The sequence below is a fragment of the Salvia miltiorrhiza genome, chromosome 3 (assembly GCF_028751815.1).
Source record: "Salvia miltiorrhiza cultivar Shanhuang (shh) chromosome 3, IMPLAD_Smil_shh, whole genome shotgun sequence".
In the NCBI taxonomy this organism is placed as follows: Eukaryota; Viridiplantae; Streptophyta; class Magnoliopsida; order Lamiales; family Lamiaceae; genus Salvia; species Salvia miltiorrhiza.
The window spans coordinates 1,442,760-1,461,078 of NC_080389.1; the positions used below are offsets into that span (position 1 = coordinate 1,442,760).

Sequence of the window (18,319 nt, forward strand, 5' to 3'; positions counted from 1 at the left end):
TAAATAAATAGATTCTATACTAACTACAAATTTAAAAATGGCTAGAGAAGAATACAACCATGAAAAGAGTTTCCACTCATATCAAGATAAGCAAGTGAAGAAAGATTTCCAATTTCCTGTGGAATGCTTCCTTCGAGTCCCATATTAGAGATATTTAATTTAGTGACCCTGCTACGACGTGAATCACAAGTAACTCCTCTCCACGTGCAAAACGAGGTTCCACTGCTCCAATTATTTTTCAACATATTGAAAGGATCTGAAGTGATGTGGGATTTCAAAGCAAGAAGTATGGATTCATCACTTTTGATTTGAGTTATGTTCTGTGCAGCAGAGAGGCTAACACAAGAAAACAATATGAGTGGCGAAAGAAGGAAAAATGGAGAAAATGTATCCATATTGTGAGTGCTAATTGTGTGAGAAAACAAAAGGCCTACCAATTGACATTTATATTCAAATCTAAAATAATTGTAGCAGAGTCTATTTACAATTCAAGTCTAAGTCAACTGGAATGCAAATTTTCCACATTTTTGTGGAAAAATGAGGGAAGCTTCTCTAATCAATTTTAACTTTCTTTTCTTGAGAAATACATTATTTGTCACCATCGTCTACGTTTCATATGAAATTCTCAAACCTTGAAATGAATTTTTTGTATTTGGATACCATAGTGCATCCACTACAAAAAAACGCGTATTTACCGGCGAAACCTACCGGCGGCGATTTTGCCGTCGGTAACTAACGGCGGCACGGCGGCGGCATTCCAGGCGACCCGAGCTTTCGAAATTACCGGCCAGTTACCGACGGCAAATACGCCGCCGTTAACTAGCGACGGCGACGCCGCCGCTAAGTTTCGAATATATAATAAAACATTAAATTAACACAGTTACCGACGGCATTTATGCCGTCGCTATCTAGCGGCGGCAATTGCCGTCGGTAATGTCCAATATTAGGGCACGCGTAACCTCCTTTTTTCACTTTTGCGCAGAAGATCCCCCCACCCCCCCCCCCCCCCCCCCGCCGCTTCGCCCCTGCTGCTGCTGCCTGCTGCTTCCACCAGCCGACCACCGCCGCCGACAGCCGCCGCCGAACCCCGCCGCCGTGCCCAGCCGCCCAGGTAACTCTCTTTCTCTCTCTCTCTCTCTCTCTCTCTCTCTCTATATATATATATATATATATATATATATATATAATTTTTAAATTTTGACTTATATTATTTATTTTAGTTCGACGATTTTATTTCGCCGCTTTCTTCACGACACCCGCCGGAAACCACCACCGTACGCTCTCTTGTTTAATTATTTATTTAATTATTTATGTATTTATATGTTAATTAAATAGATTTATTTGTTATATATAGTTAATAATTAATTTATAATTGGCTTTGTTTATAAATAAATTATATATATGCGCATGAATAATTTTAAATTATATCAATTGAAGCATGATTAATTTTAAATTATATTAATCAATTAGTATATGTTGTTAGTTTAATTTTAAATTATGAGCATGATTAATTTTAAATTATATTAATTTTAATCAATTTAGTTTAAGTTGTTTGTTAGAATAATTTATATATGTTGGATAATATTGTGGGATAGATTTAATCAATTTCTTAAGGATCTTCTCCCTTTGGGATAGAAATTGATTATTTCTTAAGGATCTTCTCCCAACAAATGATTGTTTTTAATTTAATTACCATGATTTTTATTGCTTTTATTTGTATTGTATTATTGCTTCGACATTGGGGGGGCGGGTAGACCTAGTATAGGCTTAGTAAATTAGGACCACTATGGTCACTATAGTTGCTGGTAGAGTCGAGCACTTGGTAGTTAGGATAGTGGGGTTATGCTGTCGAAATTTTGTTAGATTTCAAGTAATTTATTATATTTTATTTGTTTTTTTCAATTAGAATTTGCAAGAATGAGTGATAATCGTACGTGGATGTACGCGAGATACAATGATCGTACTGCATTTGAAACGGGGCTTGAGTTTTTCCTTGAGTGGGCGTTCAATCAAACGGCATACACAGATGGACAAGGTAACATTAGGTGCCCGTGTAAGAAGTGCAAGAATCAAGCGTATTTAGATGTACCTACGGTCAGACAACATGTTAGTAGGCGTGGATTTGTCCTGAATTACAAAGTTTGGGTTTCTCACGGGGAAGCACCGCTGTATATGCCGCGAGAAAATGCTATAATGAATGAGGATGATGGATTATACAATAACTACGAAAGGATGGTGCATGACCATGCTGGACCTAGTAATTATCAAGATCCTCCAAATCTGGAGCAGCCGCCCAATAATGACGCTCAACAGATTTATAACATGTTGGATGCAGCGGATACTCCATTGTACGCAGGATGTGACACGTACACACAATTAAGCTGGATGACTCAATTCATGAGCATAAAGACTGAAAGCCACATGTCAGAGAGGACTTACAATCAGATGTCTTCGATGATGAAAGCTGCTTTACCAGAGGGTAACAACTGTCCAGAAGACTTCTATAGTACGAAAAGAAATCTACGTGGTTTGGGTTTGCCAGTAGAGAAGATCGATTGCTGTGTTAATAACTGCATGTTGTATTGGGGGGAAACTAGTGAGCTACATAGTTGTATGTTCTGTGACCAATCACGATATAAGGACAGCTTGCGTGCATTTGGGAGTCGCAGAAAGAAACAAGTGCCCGCCAAACAGATGCACTATTTTCCCTTGACGCCCCGATTGCAGAGATTGTTTGCATCTTCTGCGACTGCTGAACACATGCGATGGCATGCGACCTCCACAGACGATGGGATAATGCGCCACCCGGCCGACTCTCCGGCATGGAAACATTTGAATTCAGTCTTTCCTGGATTCGCCGAGGAGATCAGAAATGTGAGATTGGGCCTCTCTACAGATGGTTTTGCCCCATTTGCACAATCAGGGCGTCAATATTCTTCTTGGCCAGTTATTGTCACGCCGTATAACCTGCCTCCGTGGTTGTGCATGAAAGAACAATTCATGTTCCTCACAGTCCTCGTGCCTGGTCCATCAAACCCAAAGATGAAGTTGGACGTATTCTTACAGCCATTGATACACGAGTTAAAATCTCTGTGGGAGGTTGGTGTGAACACTTACGACATATCGTTGAAGCAAAATTTCCAGATGCGAGCAGCTCTGATATGGACTATCAGTGATTTTCCAGCGTACGCTATGTTGTCTGGGTGGGGTACAGCCGGGAAATTGGCATGTCCACATTGCATGGAGAATACAGAAGCATTCACTTTGCCGATGAGTGGAAAACAATCGTGGTTTGATAATCATCGGAAGTTCTTACTTCCTAACCATGTGTTTAGGAGAAACAAAACTGCATTCTTGAGGAATAAGACATGCAATGTTGGTCCACCAGAACAAAGATCAGGAATACAAATCTTGAATCAAATCGAGGGGTTAGGCTTCGTGAAGGTTACCGAAGACTTCGATGGCAGGAACGCTCAACTCGCCAAATATCAAGATGTAGGGTGGAAAAAGAAAAGCATATTTTGGGATCTACCCTATTGGAGACATCTTTTGATTCGACATAATCTGGATGTCATGCACATTGAGAAAAATGTGTTTGACAACGTGTTTAATACTGTCCTGAATGTGAAGGGGAAGACAAAAGATACAGAAAAATCCAGAGAAGAATTGAACACCTTCTGCAAGCGGAAAGAGTTGAAGAAAGTGGATGGAACCCGAGGGTATCCGAAAGCATGTTATACGCTTGACAGGGAAGAGAAGAAGATGTTACTTCAATGGATCAAGAGTCTTAAGTTTCCCGATGGGTACGTGTCAAATATTAGTAGATGCGTTGACATGAACTCCCTGAAGATGCACAACATGAAAAGTCACGACTGTCACGTGTTCATGCAAATCCTTATGCCTGTTGCCTTTAAAGAACTTCTTCCTAAGAATGTTTGGGAGGCAATTACAGAGTTAAGTTTCTTCTTCAGAGAATTAACATCCCGCAACGTGGCCATATATGACATGAGAATACTGAGTGAGAAGATAGCTGTTACTCTTTGCAAACTTGAGCGTATCTTCCCTCCTAGTTTATTTGATTCAATGGAGCACCTACCAGTTCATTTGGCAGATGAGGCACGATTAATTGGCTGGTCCTGTGCAATATCGGTGGATGTATCCTTTTGAAAGATATTTGAGGACATTAAAAAATCATATAAAAAACAAAGCCAAGGTTGAGGGGTCCATCGCCAATGCATACTTACATGCAGAAATGTCAACCTTCTCTTCGTTTTACTTTGAAGATCAAATATCTACAAAGTGGACAACTTTGCCTCGCAATATTGAAATGCCCGTTGCTGAAAATGATGATCCTCTTTGTCTCGCCATATTCAAACCTATTGGGCGTTCACTTGGCCGAGGGACGAAGAGATACATGGATGAGCGCGAATGGCTTGCTGCACACATGTATATTTTGAGCAATTGTGCAGAGGTTGCAGAGACATATAGCAAGTGAGTATTCTCGTTCAATTTATGTATAAGAAATATTCATCATATATAGGTGTTAACATATAACTTTTTCTTTGTATCCAAGGATATTCGAGGAGGAAAAACGATATGCAAATCCTTACATGACTGATGCAGAGTTTGAGGTCGCGTTTCACAACGAGTTTATTGTGTGGTTTAGCCATTACGTAAGAGACGATAAATTTATGTTAAATATACATTTACTTACTCCAAAATTGGCTAGCAAACTTAAATGATATTTGTGTGAAACAGGTTTGTCGTCCTTGTAACGACGAGTTGAACCCTTATATTAGGTCGCTTGCAGCTGGACCATTAAGGGAGATTGAAACATACTCCGGCTATTTCGTGAATGGCTATAGATTTCACACAACTGATCATGATAGAGAGAGTGCGACTGTGAACAGTGGCGTTTGCATAAAAGGCTCGGTCTATGGTAGTGATAGAGATGTGCTAGACTTTTATGGGCGCCTGCAAGAGGTTTGCGTGCTGGAGTATCCGGGGTATCCAATTAAGCAGACAGTCTTGTTCAACTGTGAATGGTTTGACTTGTCGGCTCAGGGAACTTCTATTGATACAGACTTCAAGTTAGTTTCATTGAACCACACACGAAGATATAAGAAGTATGATCCCTTTGTTTTGGCCAGTCAAGTAGTTCAAGTGTTTTACTGTCCCTATCCCAGTACGAACCAATCAAAGAAAAATTGGTGGTCAGCATGCAAAGTCAACGCAAGATCAAAGGTTGAAGTGTCTACTGCAGCATCTACATCAACATTAGATCAACCATTTCAAGAAGAAGTGGTTACTATTATGCCTACTCACACAAGTGTAGGCATTGAACAACCACTTCTTCTTCATCCCCTCGGTGGAGTCGTTGAGATTGAAGATGACGATGAATCAGACGACGATGATCCCCCGTTGACATCTAACGATAGTGATGATGATAGTAGTGCTAATTATGAATAAATGTAAATGCACATTTTGATTGAATTTGATTGCAAATTTGTTATGTTTGTTAGTTACTGTTAATGTTATGTTTGGCTATATATTGTAATTGTAATTGTATGCAACAGGTATCATGTCTACCTCACGAGGTTTCTTGGGATTTCGGGGGCGATCTGGCGTTAATGCGCCAGAAGCTACTGCAGATACATCTGATGGGTCCGGGACGCACATTTCTGGGACTCCCGAGACTCTCCAGGCTTCTAGTAGTTCACGGGCTAGAAGGCCTAGGGGCCCTACAGCTGCTGATATCAGAGAGAGAGTTCGTAAGGCTGCAGATGGGAGGACGGAATTTGAGAGGCATCCTACGACTGGGTAAGCATTTGAGTTTAATTTACTGTTTCTCGTACACCATGATTAAGTGATAAAATTACTTGTACACAGTGAGTTGTTGGAGCCCTACGGCCTGTCCAAAGCTTGCACACAGTCATTTAAGGCATTTGAAAACCCAGGCGGGTACACATGGAAGTTGACGCCCCCGGCGATGAAGGATAAATTTTTTGGTGAATTAGAGGTACAATTAAATAACATGTACATATAAATATATCATGTTCAATTGTTAAAATGTTTGATATTAAATTAATTCTCTTTCTTTCAACAGAAAGAGTTTCAGTGGCAGCCCGCGGATGAGCGTGACGTGAGGAAAATGTGGGAGAAAAACGCCCGCAAAAGGTACTCCGACATGATGAGCGACTACAAGAAAGAGCTCAAGGACTGTACCCGCCAAGGGAGACAGATGTCTAGACCCATCTGGATGACTCCCGATTTCTGGACTGGACTCCAGGAATACTGGCAGCGTCCCGAGGTTGAGGCTGTTTCAGATCGAGCACGTGCCAACCGGATGTCCGAGCCCGATGGGGAGGGTACAGGGATCAGTAGGCACGTGGGCGGGTCCCAGTCGACTCGTATCCTGCAGCAGTATATGGTATGTAATTAACAAATAATTAAGTATATAAATTAAATTAATATATTGACTAATATAACTTATTTATCTTATATAAATGCATCTACAGAGCTTGGATCCTGGTACTCCCCAGGATGCACCGAACTATGCCACCTTCCTCCGCCTCCACACGTACGCCGACGGAAGTTATACGTCGGAGAGAGATGCTAGAATTGACGTAAGTGTTTAAGTTTATTCAAATATTTAGTGAATGTATTTATTTTCTAACAATTATGCATTGTTATGTATGTATTAGGCCGAGGTTCATCGACTGGCCGCTGCCACAGGACGACAGGAGCGGCTAGACGAGGTGTATTTGGAGGTGGTGCAAATTGATAGGTCACGGATCTACGGCGTCGGGAGTGCCGGGCAGAGTCAGGCTAGTAGGGGGTCTTTCCGCAGCACGGGCAGTTCTGCGGTGTCTCAGCAGCTTTATGAGACACGGATCTCCACGCTGGAGGAGCAATTGGCGGCAGAGCAAGCACAACGCCAACAGATGGAGGACCGCATGGCTCAATTGGAGGCGTTTATGAGGATGTATAATGCTCAGCCACCTCCAGGGCCTGATGCCGATGATGATGATGATGATGCTTAGAATTATTAAAACTATATATTTATGTTTTCAAACGAAATTACATTTGCACTTTCTTTTCAAATTTATGTTTTATTTAACTATATATTTCAAGTGCTTTAATTATTAAAACTATATATGTTTTATATATTTAAGGCAATGATGATGATGATTGCATTTAACATAAACAAATAAATTCAAATCACATTATAATAACCAAATTAAAACACTTTTGGTGTATTAATGTTAAAAAAAAAAATAATAATAATAATTAATTAATTAATTATTAAATATTAATTAAATATTTTACCGACGATAAAAATAAGGACCGAAACGAACTCGCTCACTAATTAACAACATATTTCAGGTATTATCTCCACATATTCAAAGATTATAATTATATGAGTGAGTATATAGCATTTAAATGAATTAATAGATGTAGATATATCAATAATACGAGTGTTCTGTACTGGTGATCACTCGAAAAGAATTTCAAAGTTAAGCGTGCTTGACACAGAGCACAAGCAAGATGGGTGACCCACTGGGAAGTCGGGTCGCCGACTGGGAAGTTCGTCTAAAGTATGCAATACCGTATAAATACGGAAATAAATTGTGGATATACAATATACAATAAAATAAATAAATAAATAAATAAATAAATAAATAAAATAAAATAAAATAAAAAAATAAAATAAAAAACATTACCGTGGGCAAAACGCCGTCGGTAGTTACCGACGGCAATTTGCCCTCGGTAAATACACGGCCATCCTCCGGCATGACCACCGGCCGGCGGTAGCTTGGTACCGACGGCGTTTTGCCGCCGCTATTTACCGGCGGTAATCGCCGTCGCTAGTTTTCCGGCAAGGTCAGCCGGAATCCGGTGGCTCGCTACCGACGGCAAAATAGCCCTCGGTAACTAGCGGCGGTGTATGCCGCCGCTAATTCTCCGGCTAGGCTCCGCCGTTTAACGGCGACAATTCCGGCGGCATCGCCGCCGTTAACTGCCGACGGCGGATGTTCGCCGCCGTTATTGTCGTTGCCGACGAACCTTTTAGCGGCGGGAGCTTGCCGCCGTTATCGCCGCCGGTAACACTATTTACCGGCGGCCGTCTTTTGTTACCGACGGCATTTAGCCGTCGGTAATCAACGATTTTTTTGTAGTGATCAAATCTAGATTTAGGTGTGTGATAGGTTTGATACAATATATACTAATAGAAAAAGGGCCTAAGGCATCTTAAGGCACAACTTGTGGATTGCCTATTTTACCCCTTTAAAATTATTTTACATATTATATATTTAAAAGAATATATTAATTCATTAGATGTTACACTAAATCTATGTGATATATTTCTATAGCTATTGATAAGGCTTATAAATAAATATATTCATCCAATAAATTATGTAATAAAAGTAATGAATAAATAGATTTTTTAAAATAATAAATTATCAAATAAAATAACATTAATTACACGTACAACGTACGTTCTTTCTGCTAGTGTATAAAAAGTGAGTACGTATTTTCCCTACATTTTTTCCTCCCTTTTCTCTTTCTTCTCCACCAAATTTTTCAATATTTTTCTCTCTATCTTCCTATTAATTTGCTCTATTTGTTTTTTATTATTTTCTAAACATCGTCAAATTTGATTCATGATAAAAATTCAATATGCATCTAATTTAAGTTCGTTACAAGTTTTTTAATATAGTATAAAAATCATCAAAAAGGAATTTAAAACAAATCGATTATGAAAATTTTAAAATATTTTGTTTTCGCTCTTTTCATTAAAACAAATTTGTATATGAAAATATTTATTTATTTAAATATATCATTTAATTTCAATATACGTACTAGTTTGAATGGAGAATCAATATTATTCAAGTTGAAGATAATGTTAGCTTAATTGAAATGGGTTCAAAATTTCACACATCAAATTAAATCTCTTGAATTTTAATTTAATGGACGTTTTGATCATTATAATGGCAAAACAACTGTATATTTCCCTTATGAAAAATTGCGCCTTGTATTATTTTCTTGAATGAGATAATTCTCTGAAATTGATTGAAAGGGAAATATATATTTTTTATTACTTTTTAAAGTGTATGATTGCGTGATATAGTCAATAATATTAATTGTATTAATTGTCTCCACATGCCCATTTCAATATTTCATAGGCGACCGGCACTAGAGTCGATAGACTAAATTAAATGTGGGTGAAATTCATTTATTATCGAGACAATTTCGAGAATAATTTATTAAATATATTTGATATTACTTGAGAGACTATACGAACTTTGAAGATATAAATTAGACGAACTGTTTTCCAATTTTTTTTTTTTATCATTTTTAATTCTTCTTTATTTTTATTTTTTTCATTATTTAGAAAAAACAAATTCATTTTTTCCATCGTCACACCCCACTCTCCTAATTCTGCCTTCCAAATCCCTCCTTTCTATTCAACTTCCATTATTGTTGAGCTCACAAAGTCTCTCTATTTCCCTATCAGTTTAAATTAAAGTCAACATTATAACTTATATTGAACCTTCGGAACTATAATTATATCAATCATGAAATGCATTAAAGCATCAATATTTCTAAAAATGTATTCGATAGTAGATGTTTCAATCAATGTGACACAACCAGAATAATTTATGTTAAGAGGCCTAGTTCAAGCAGCAAAACTGATGCACCAAAAGATTCTATCTCATCAACCGCGTGTAGATATTGAATTGTATTTGTTTGGATATTTGGTCTAGTAATACAACCAACTTAAATTCAGGAAAAATTCAGCCTTTACTACATAAATTATTAACGAATCGTAATTACAATATATCTAATTAAGCACGACAGAAGTCTCACAGTCACAGAGCAAACTAAACTAATGAATTACAACATTTTAACAAATTAATTTGTTTCAGAAAGTGGTAGTATATAAGTCGACCTAATTCAAAAAGATAAAAGAGAAAGAGAGAAACAATTAAAATGAAGAAAAAGTAAGAAACAAAGATTAAAATAACTGGAGCAAGTATCAGTCTCTTCACTTTAAAGGTAATTTTCATCTCCAAAAAGAAATATGTGAAGAATATGAGTGTATGTATGCGTGTGAATAGTATGTGGTGTGTGACCATGTGCAAAAGTAGAGGTCCCGTGTGCGTGCGAGTTACTTATTTGATTATGTAATAAATACCTCTTGTAATTCTCAGAATAAAGAAAATATATATTTATATAGGGAATATATCGATAGAGAATGCTAAATGTATAGAGAAAAAGAAAGACAGTCTGAATATATATTTAAAATCCAAAAAAATCCAACAGAATCTCAAACCAATACACACAATCTCGTGCATTTATTTGAGCATTCCCTATGTCTAAATATACATTCAATAAGACAATACCCTTGTATAGGAATTATAAATCAATTCTAACCTTATATACCTCTGAATCAAAAGTTGGGCTGATCTCTGACCAAACCATATCGGCCCGGCCCATAAGGCTCACATTGACATATATATATTTGGCCATTATTTTTAAAAAGGGTAATTTTAAACATAGCTCCCAATTTTATCACTATAGCCCCTTAATTAAAATAATAATAAAAATAAGTATGATTATACTATTATACCCTTATAGCCACCGTTTAGAATTTATAATGAATCATAAGTCATAAAAGTTAAATTAAAAAAACATTTATGTTCAATCTCAAATTCATATAGCCTCATTCCAAATATTTCTTAATTTATTTATAGAGCCCGACTCAAATTTGTATAGCCCCTTTGTCTCTATCTCTATCTCTTTCTCTCTTCACATGCAGAGCCTCGTCAGATGTTATGGATGTCGTCGCCATCGCCAACGACTGAATCATCACAATGTCGTTTTTCTCTTCGATTATCGAAGTACTATTTCGTGATTTCATGAATCATCATAACGTCGTTCTCGTTCTTCAAGCAGTCGAGGCCTAAGACACCACAGGAATTGGCGAAGGCGATAAAGGATAGTCTCATGGTGATCGATTCCATTACTGCAGCTAAGCTAAGCTTCAAGTTCCGCAACATTTTCAGTGGAAAATGTGATTATAATTTGTGATTCGCTGGTTCTAATTTTTCTGTTGTTATTGGTTTATTATAATTTTTGTCTTCTATTGAAGGTAATTTGAGCATTAACAGTCAATTTAGTTAATTTTGGAGCAACACGGACTTCTTCATCTTCTTCTACTACATTTTTTTTTACTGTATCGATATTCTTGAGGAAATTGTGATTTGTTTTACTTAGAAGATATTATAAAGTAGTCAAACTTTTCGAAATGGGTGTGTAGATGCAAGTAAAATCACAATTTTTAACAGTGAAGAGATGATTGATTTCTTATATAGGTTCTAATTTTTAGTTAAAAGGATGAGTTGATCCGTAGAATGAGTTCAGGCTATTCAGTTCAGATATTAGTTTGTGATTTGATCTCATGCCTTCCAGAACTGAATATCCACATGGACCACATCTAAAATATCAGATACAATCAGCTAAGAATTCAGACAGTGCAATTCAAATTATTTGTTTTTTGCAACACTTTTTCATATAAGCAGGCAACTAATTATTCATTCTAAGGGAAACTCAATCTAGCTAAGCACTTCTGAAATAGCACTAGAGCACTATTTCTAATCACTTTTCTTTCAATAAATTTGTATTCCTATTAACAAACTTTCCTTGAGTATTACTGCTGAAACTAATTCTAGAGAACCATCTGTTGTAGAGAGCAATCTTCTCAAAATGGTTCAGGTATAAATTGGGGCAAGAACACTTGTGGTGTTATTCTTGAGTTTGTCTTCCTTTCTCCTATTTTTAGCTATTATACAAAAATTGCTTTCCTGTGGATACATTTTGGTCATGTCTTGTTATGTCAGTGTTGTTTGACAATATGCACTGTGGCAGCTATGATAACAAGGGAAATGCTCTAACTTGTGGACACATGCTGAGGGAGTGCATCAAATGAAAAGTAGTTTGGTTTCTTTCTCAATAAGGATGATATAGCAGAGGTATATTTGCAGCCATATGGGGAATTAGGGATATTATCTTTAACATGACTGATCAATCTTCTTATATCTGGCAGTTGAGAAATAACATGCACGATTTCTCATCTAATCATATAATCCCTCTTATGAAGCTGAAAATTTGTGTTCTTAACCAGCGGGTATCATCATCTCATTCAGTTATATGATGTGTATGTTGTTTTTGGTATGCCTTAGCTTGTTGTAGTCTAATATGTTGTTAAGTCAGGTTTCAGCGATTTGGATCATTTGACGAATCTATGCAACTACTCAAGAAACTTATAAAGCAGTTGAGGAGAAATGCCTTAGAAGAGGCTTTAGTCAAATTGAACGTAAACAGAGAAGTGTTATGAACTTTACTGATTATCAGAAGATGCCGGAGAAGAACATGAGTTTTGCAGTTTTACGCCTCTTTCAGATTGTTTATTTTATAAATTTATAATTCATTATAAAATTTAAATGGTGGCTATAAGGGTATAATAGTATAATCATAATTATTTTATTATTATTTTAATTAAGGGGCTATAGTGATAAAATTAATAGAAGATTAACTAAGTCGATGATCTCAGTTTCATCATATTAAAAAATTATGTTATTTCAAAAACGTTCATCAGCAGGCTCAGAATCTTTTGCTGTGGACCTGTATCAAAATCACCCTAATATTAATTGGAAGTTATATTAATGGTCTCCTCATGATGACCGGCACTAGCATAGAATAGACTAAATTGGGCTATATGATTTTTTGCTTTGAAATCTTTTTGGGCCTGAAGCTCTATGGCCCAATCTAGCTCCGTCAATTCATTTTTGACCCACTTCGTTTTATATTTATGTAATATAATATCTCTATGGCCCAATCTAGCTCCATTTGCGATGATCTTACTAACCTTTCACGTACAGAAAAAGTCGTTTGAAGATATATTTGCATTGTTTCTTGTGGTATTTCTAATAGGTATTGTATAATAAAACTATATATTATATTAATAAATTAATCAAATAATAATTAAACTAGTGCAAATTAGCTTGAGTTGAAAATTTATTTTTGTCTCAATCTTCACTCACAGTACAATTAATTATCACTATTACATATAGGAAAAATTCAAACATCGAAAGATTTAATTTTGTAAAAAAATTCAACTTGGTTAACTCACTCGGAATTTCCCCATCCAATCTATTTGATGACAAGAGACGAAGGGAATTATAGTATTGTGAAACAAATTCAAGTATCTAAGAGAATTAAGATTCTCTAAAGAATGGCGAAAACAAGTCCGCCAAATGTTCGACAAAAAGCCAACAAGAAAATAACTGCTTTTATCATACCGGGACTCCATCACAATCACTTTTCAAAGAAAACCCACAACGAAGAATGAAGAAAAATGTAAGAAAATCAGCAAAACCACTGTCGTTTTCTTCGTGTGATGGCTTCTCGGGAGACTGAGATCAATGCGTCACGTAGCAGCAGGAAATTTTATAAACTCTAAATCACAAACTCACGAGTAGCAATAAAATAACAACAATCTGAAATCCGGAAAAGAACAAAAAAGCAAGAAAGGGAAGCTCATAATATATATTTGTCTTGAATCAAGTTCCCCTCTGTGTTGGAGTAGCTCTCTTCCTTGTCTTCTTCTTCTTCTTGTTCTTGTTGTATGTATATCCAACACCAAAAAAGAATTCCACCAACCATCTTGGCCTTCCAAATCGAATAATCCAACAACCAATTCCAATTCCAACTATGATTCCACTTCCATATCCCATCACCACACTTCTCCATCCAAATCCATCTATAAATCCATACTCATCATCTTCGTCATCTTGTTCTTCTGGCTGCATCCGCTGCCCATTCTCCTCGTTGCATTTTCTCGTCAACGGAAATCCACACAATCTCAAGTTTCCCACATATGAATCATTCTCAAATGTGGAAAACTGAGTAGATTGTGGTATTTGCCCCACGAGATCATTCATTGAAAGGTTTAATTTCGCAAGAAATGTCAAGCTTGTCAGTTCATTTGGAATACCTCCATCCAATTTGTTCGATGACAAGTCCAATGATTCAAGCACACTTATATTTCCAAGAGATGCAGGTATGTGTCCCATGAGATTATTGTGGGACAAATTCAAGTATCTCAAAGAATTAAGATTACCTATGAAACGTGGAATAGTCCCAGAGAATTTATTGGAGGATAAGTCAATGATTGTAAAGTCTTCCAACAATCTCTTCAATAACTGATCCAAACCTTTCAAGGTAATTCTCATCTCGAAAAAAAGATCTTGAAATGCGTCATCATCACTTGGTGTTTGATTTTCCTTCACATCCATCATTGCTCTGAAACTCTTGAAATATCTTTGAGGTAGAGAGCCCACAAATGCATTCCTCGATATATCTAAAACTTGCAACTTAGAAAACGGAAGGTTGCTTCGTGAAGGCAGCAGCATGTTACCATCAAACTTGTTAGACTTCAAGACGAGCACTCGAAGCTCAGGAAGAGCTTCCATCCAAAATGGAAATTTGTCTCGTATTCTATTATTTCCAACATCGAGGCCCCTCAGACTTTTGCAATTGATTAAGGATTTAGGTAATCTTCTTTGCAATTTATTACCACTCAAATTGATGGACTGAAGACTACACCCTTTGATAAATATTGATGGAATGGGGCCACTAAAGTTATTTGCATTTAAATGAAATATGGACAACGATTTGCTCATGTTTCGAAAGCATTGTCGAATTGTCCCTTCCAAACTGTTATTTGAGAGTAGAAGAAACTGAAGGGAAGTCAAGTTGCAGATGGAGAATGGAAGCTCACCATTTAATTTGTTGGAAGAGAGCAATAAATACTTCAAATTTGATAGATTCCCAATGGTGGATGGTATTGGACCTGGAAGTTTGAGAAGTCAACATAAATATTGCTTTAGAGACAATTTGGATACATAAAAAAACATGGCAATGAAGAAATACATTTTATGCACATGAATTATTTTGATAGAAATTAAATTACCTCTTCTATTCTTATATCACCCACGCATGTCTCATATATTCAATGGCATCTTAATTTAATATAGCATTCGCTAACATTGATCCTTAAAATTAATGGAGTTACAATATGGCTGGAAACAACAAATCCAACTATTGTTAAAGTATTTAGTTAATTAATCACGAGTTAATTAAATGAGAACAACCTAGCAAGTTGAGAAATCAAAGATTAATTCAAAATTAGATAAGTCATCCTTTTCTATCTCATATTGCAGATGGAGTGACAAAGGAATTAGACAAATCGCATATCTTATAAGAACACACGTTAGGCAAATTTCCTTGCAATTTATTAACACTCAAATTGTTAGACTCAAAAATACGCCCTCTCATAAATATTGATGGAATGGGGCCACTAAAGTGATTTGCATTTAGATGAAATATGTCTAAAGATTTCCAAACTGTTATTTGAGAAAATAAGAATTTGAAGGGATGTCATGTTGCACATGGAGAATGGAAGCTCACCATTTAATTTGTTGGAAGAGAGTTGTAGCAACCGCAAATTGGATAGATTCCCAATGGTGGATGGTATTGGACCTAAACATTAAAGAACCCTTCGTTTCAATCGCTTTAAAGATGGAGCATAGTAAGAAAGACATTTTGTTTTGTACTTGAAAACATACGCTGAAACTTTATTATTTTTTATTTCTTACTCTTATTTTTTAATAAAGTCAATCACTTTTTCAACTCCCAATACACTTATTTAACATTTTATTAAAACTCGTGCTACAAAAATGATGCACACTTTTATGGAACGTATAAAGTATTAATTTACAAGACAACTCAATTTGCAAGTCATTATTTGACTTATGTGACAATGCCGCGTGGAAGTCAAATCATTGAGCCATATATAAATTTTGACTTCTACTCAAATAACTATTAATTCATCAAAAATATTATAAAAACTTATTTTTGAGGATTAGTTTAGATGGATAAAAGTAAGTGTTAATAGATAAAAATGTCCACTTTCTTAAATTTTTTATGAAAGGGTCTTCTTTAATAAAAACATGTATTCTATTGATTCTTAGATAAAACTATCAGTCAATCAAAAATAGTTTTTATAAAAAATTTAGACAACCCTAAATTCTTTTCCATATTTTTGAATTATTTCAAAAACTAAATTATTATTCCAATCAAGTCAATAAAGCATAATTAAAAAAAAATGGCATAACAAGGTAGTGAAAGCATGAAATTGAATGACATTATCAACTAATTTCTAAAAAAAAAATCATGAACGTCAAAGTTGTAAAATTTCTGTGGAATAATATAATTTATTAAAAATGGACGTGTATCAATAATAAACTAAGTAAAGATCTTCTATATTTCTTATAGAAAAGTCGGGATATCACACGAGCTGATAGGATTATCATATAAATAAATATATTCTATCAACAACAAATTAAAAATAGATAGAGGAAATCGTACCATGAAAAGAGTTTCCACTCATATCAAGATAAACAAGTGAAGACAGATTTCCAATTTCTAGTGGCCCCATTATCCTTCGAGTCTCACAAGTCATACCCCATCTAGAGTTCTAATTAAGTCACTCTATTATCCATGTGAAAAAGAGATTACACTGCTCCAATTATTTTTCAAAATATTAGAGTATGTTTTCCTTTTTCGCAACTTTTTTTTATATAAATCTATTTCATATTGCAGTTGGAGTGACAAAGGAATTAGACAAATAGCATATCTTATATGAACACACGTATAGGCAAATTTCCTTGCAATTTATTAACACTCAAATTGTTAGACTCAAAAATACACCCTCTCATAAATATTGATGGAATGGGGCCACTAAAGTGATTTGCGTTTAGATGAAATATGTCCAAAGATTTCCAAACTGTTATTTGAGAAAATAAGAATTTGAAGGGATGTCATGTTGCACATGGAGAATGGAAGCTCACCATTTAATTTGTTGGAAGAGAGTTGCAGCAACCGCAAATTGGATAGATTCCCAATGGTGAATGGTATTGGACCTAAAAATTGAAGAACCCTTCGTTTCAATCGCTTTAAAGATGGAGCATAGTAAGAAAGACATTTTGTTTGGTACTTGAAAACATACACTGAAACTTTATTATTTTTTATTTCACATGGTTTGTGATATTTTGGCGCATGAATTAGATGGATTGAAGATGGATGCTCGTGGGTGGAAGAAGTCGGTGAAAGTCGAGTTTTTGGATGAAGATGGCGTTGATTTTGGAGAAGATTGGAGATTGGGCTTGGAATTAATTGTCTAGAATTTAATTAAGTCCAAAACTCTTGATTTTAATTATTTTCTATGCTTTATTTTTTGTAGGGGCCGAAGCCCATTAGGTAGTTTAGGGAGGCGGCTAATTAAGGGATTTTTCCTTATATATATAGTTGATTTTAGGGTAGCCGCATACTCCCTTCTCTTGCATACTGTTTTCGATTTTTGGTGAACTAATAGTTTAGTTTGTTGACTTTTAATTGCTTTTGTTTTTAGTTTAGTTGGATTACAACTTTCGATTTTTGTGCAAAGTAGAAGGTGACATTGAAGAATATTTTGGAGTATTATTTGAAGAAGTTGAATTCCATTAATTCCGACAATTGGTTTGCGTGTTTATTTATTTCTTTCGATTATTTATTAATTAGTTTATGTTTACTTTTGATTATTTATTTATTATTAGCTTGATCATGAGTGGCTAATTCTTTTAATTCGGCGAGAATAATGAAACTCTAATTTAATGATCTGTGAGACCTAATTGGTTTAAAATTGATTCTTATTGATTCCGATTAATTCCTAGGTTCCAAGATAATTCTGATTTTATTTAAGCCCGATCAACTTAAGTTTAATTGGATTACAGTCAATTAGTTCCTGCCAATCCGTAATTGTTGGAATTGGACTAATTAGTGATACAACTGCCATGTTCGTAGTAGGAATTAATTGGTATAGTAATTATTACTAGCGTATCTAGGATAATTGATATAAATTGGGTTCCTTCATCTTAATGCTATTAGAATATTAAATCTAGGTCTGGCGTCTCCAGCTAGGTTATATTTTAATAAGGGAAATAAGCAGGTCTGGCGTCTCCAGCTGTTTATCGACACAGTAAGTAGGAATTGGGGTACGTCCGTTGCGTTTCACGGTATCCTATAACTGGTTGGTTGATAGGGATTGATTAATTATTGCATCGAGGATCAGAGTTTGAATTAGAGTGGATTTATTTGAGCCGAATTACTCTTTTTATTGATTTACTTCAAGCGTATTTTATTTGATTTAATT

At 35.6% G+C, this 18,319-nt stretch overlaps 2 protein-coding genes and 1 long non-coding RNA gene across 3 annotated transcripts; 2 read left to right on the top strand and 1 right to left on the bottom strand.

Annotated features, from left to right (window-relative positions):
- The first annotated feature begins 4,583 nt into the window (after positions 1-4,583).
- LOC131016943 (uncharacterized) lies at positions 4,584-5,469 on the top strand. The gene is made up of 2 exons (XM_057945756.1): positions 4,584-4,673; positions 4,759-5,469. The coding sequence occupies exons 1-2, from the start codon at positions 4,611-4,613 to the stop codon at positions 5,467-5,469; spliced, it is 774 nt and encodes a 257-aa protein (XP_057801739.1). The 5' UTR covers positions 4,584-4,610.
- Positions 5,470-10,754: 5,285 nt separating this feature from the next.
- On the top strand, positions 10,755-12,522 carry LOC131017080 (uncharacterized). Its single transcript, XR_009099397.1, has 3 exons — positions 10,755-12,038; positions 12,113-12,193; positions 12,280-12,522. It is a non-coding gene; the product is annotated as an uncharacterized LOC131017080 (long non-coding RNA).
- A 1,050-nt stretch (positions 12,523-13,572) lies between these two features.
- On the bottom strand, positions 13,573-14,885 carry LOC131016905 (receptor like protein 22-like). The gene has a single exon (XM_057945705.1). It carries the CDS (start codon positions 14,748-14,750, stop codon positions 13,629-13,631), a length of 1,122 nt encoding a protein of 373 aa, XP_057801688.1. The 5' UTR covers positions 14,751-14,885; the 3' UTR covers positions 13,573-13,628.
- Between the last annotated feature and the right edge of the window lie 3,434 nt (positions 14,886-18,319).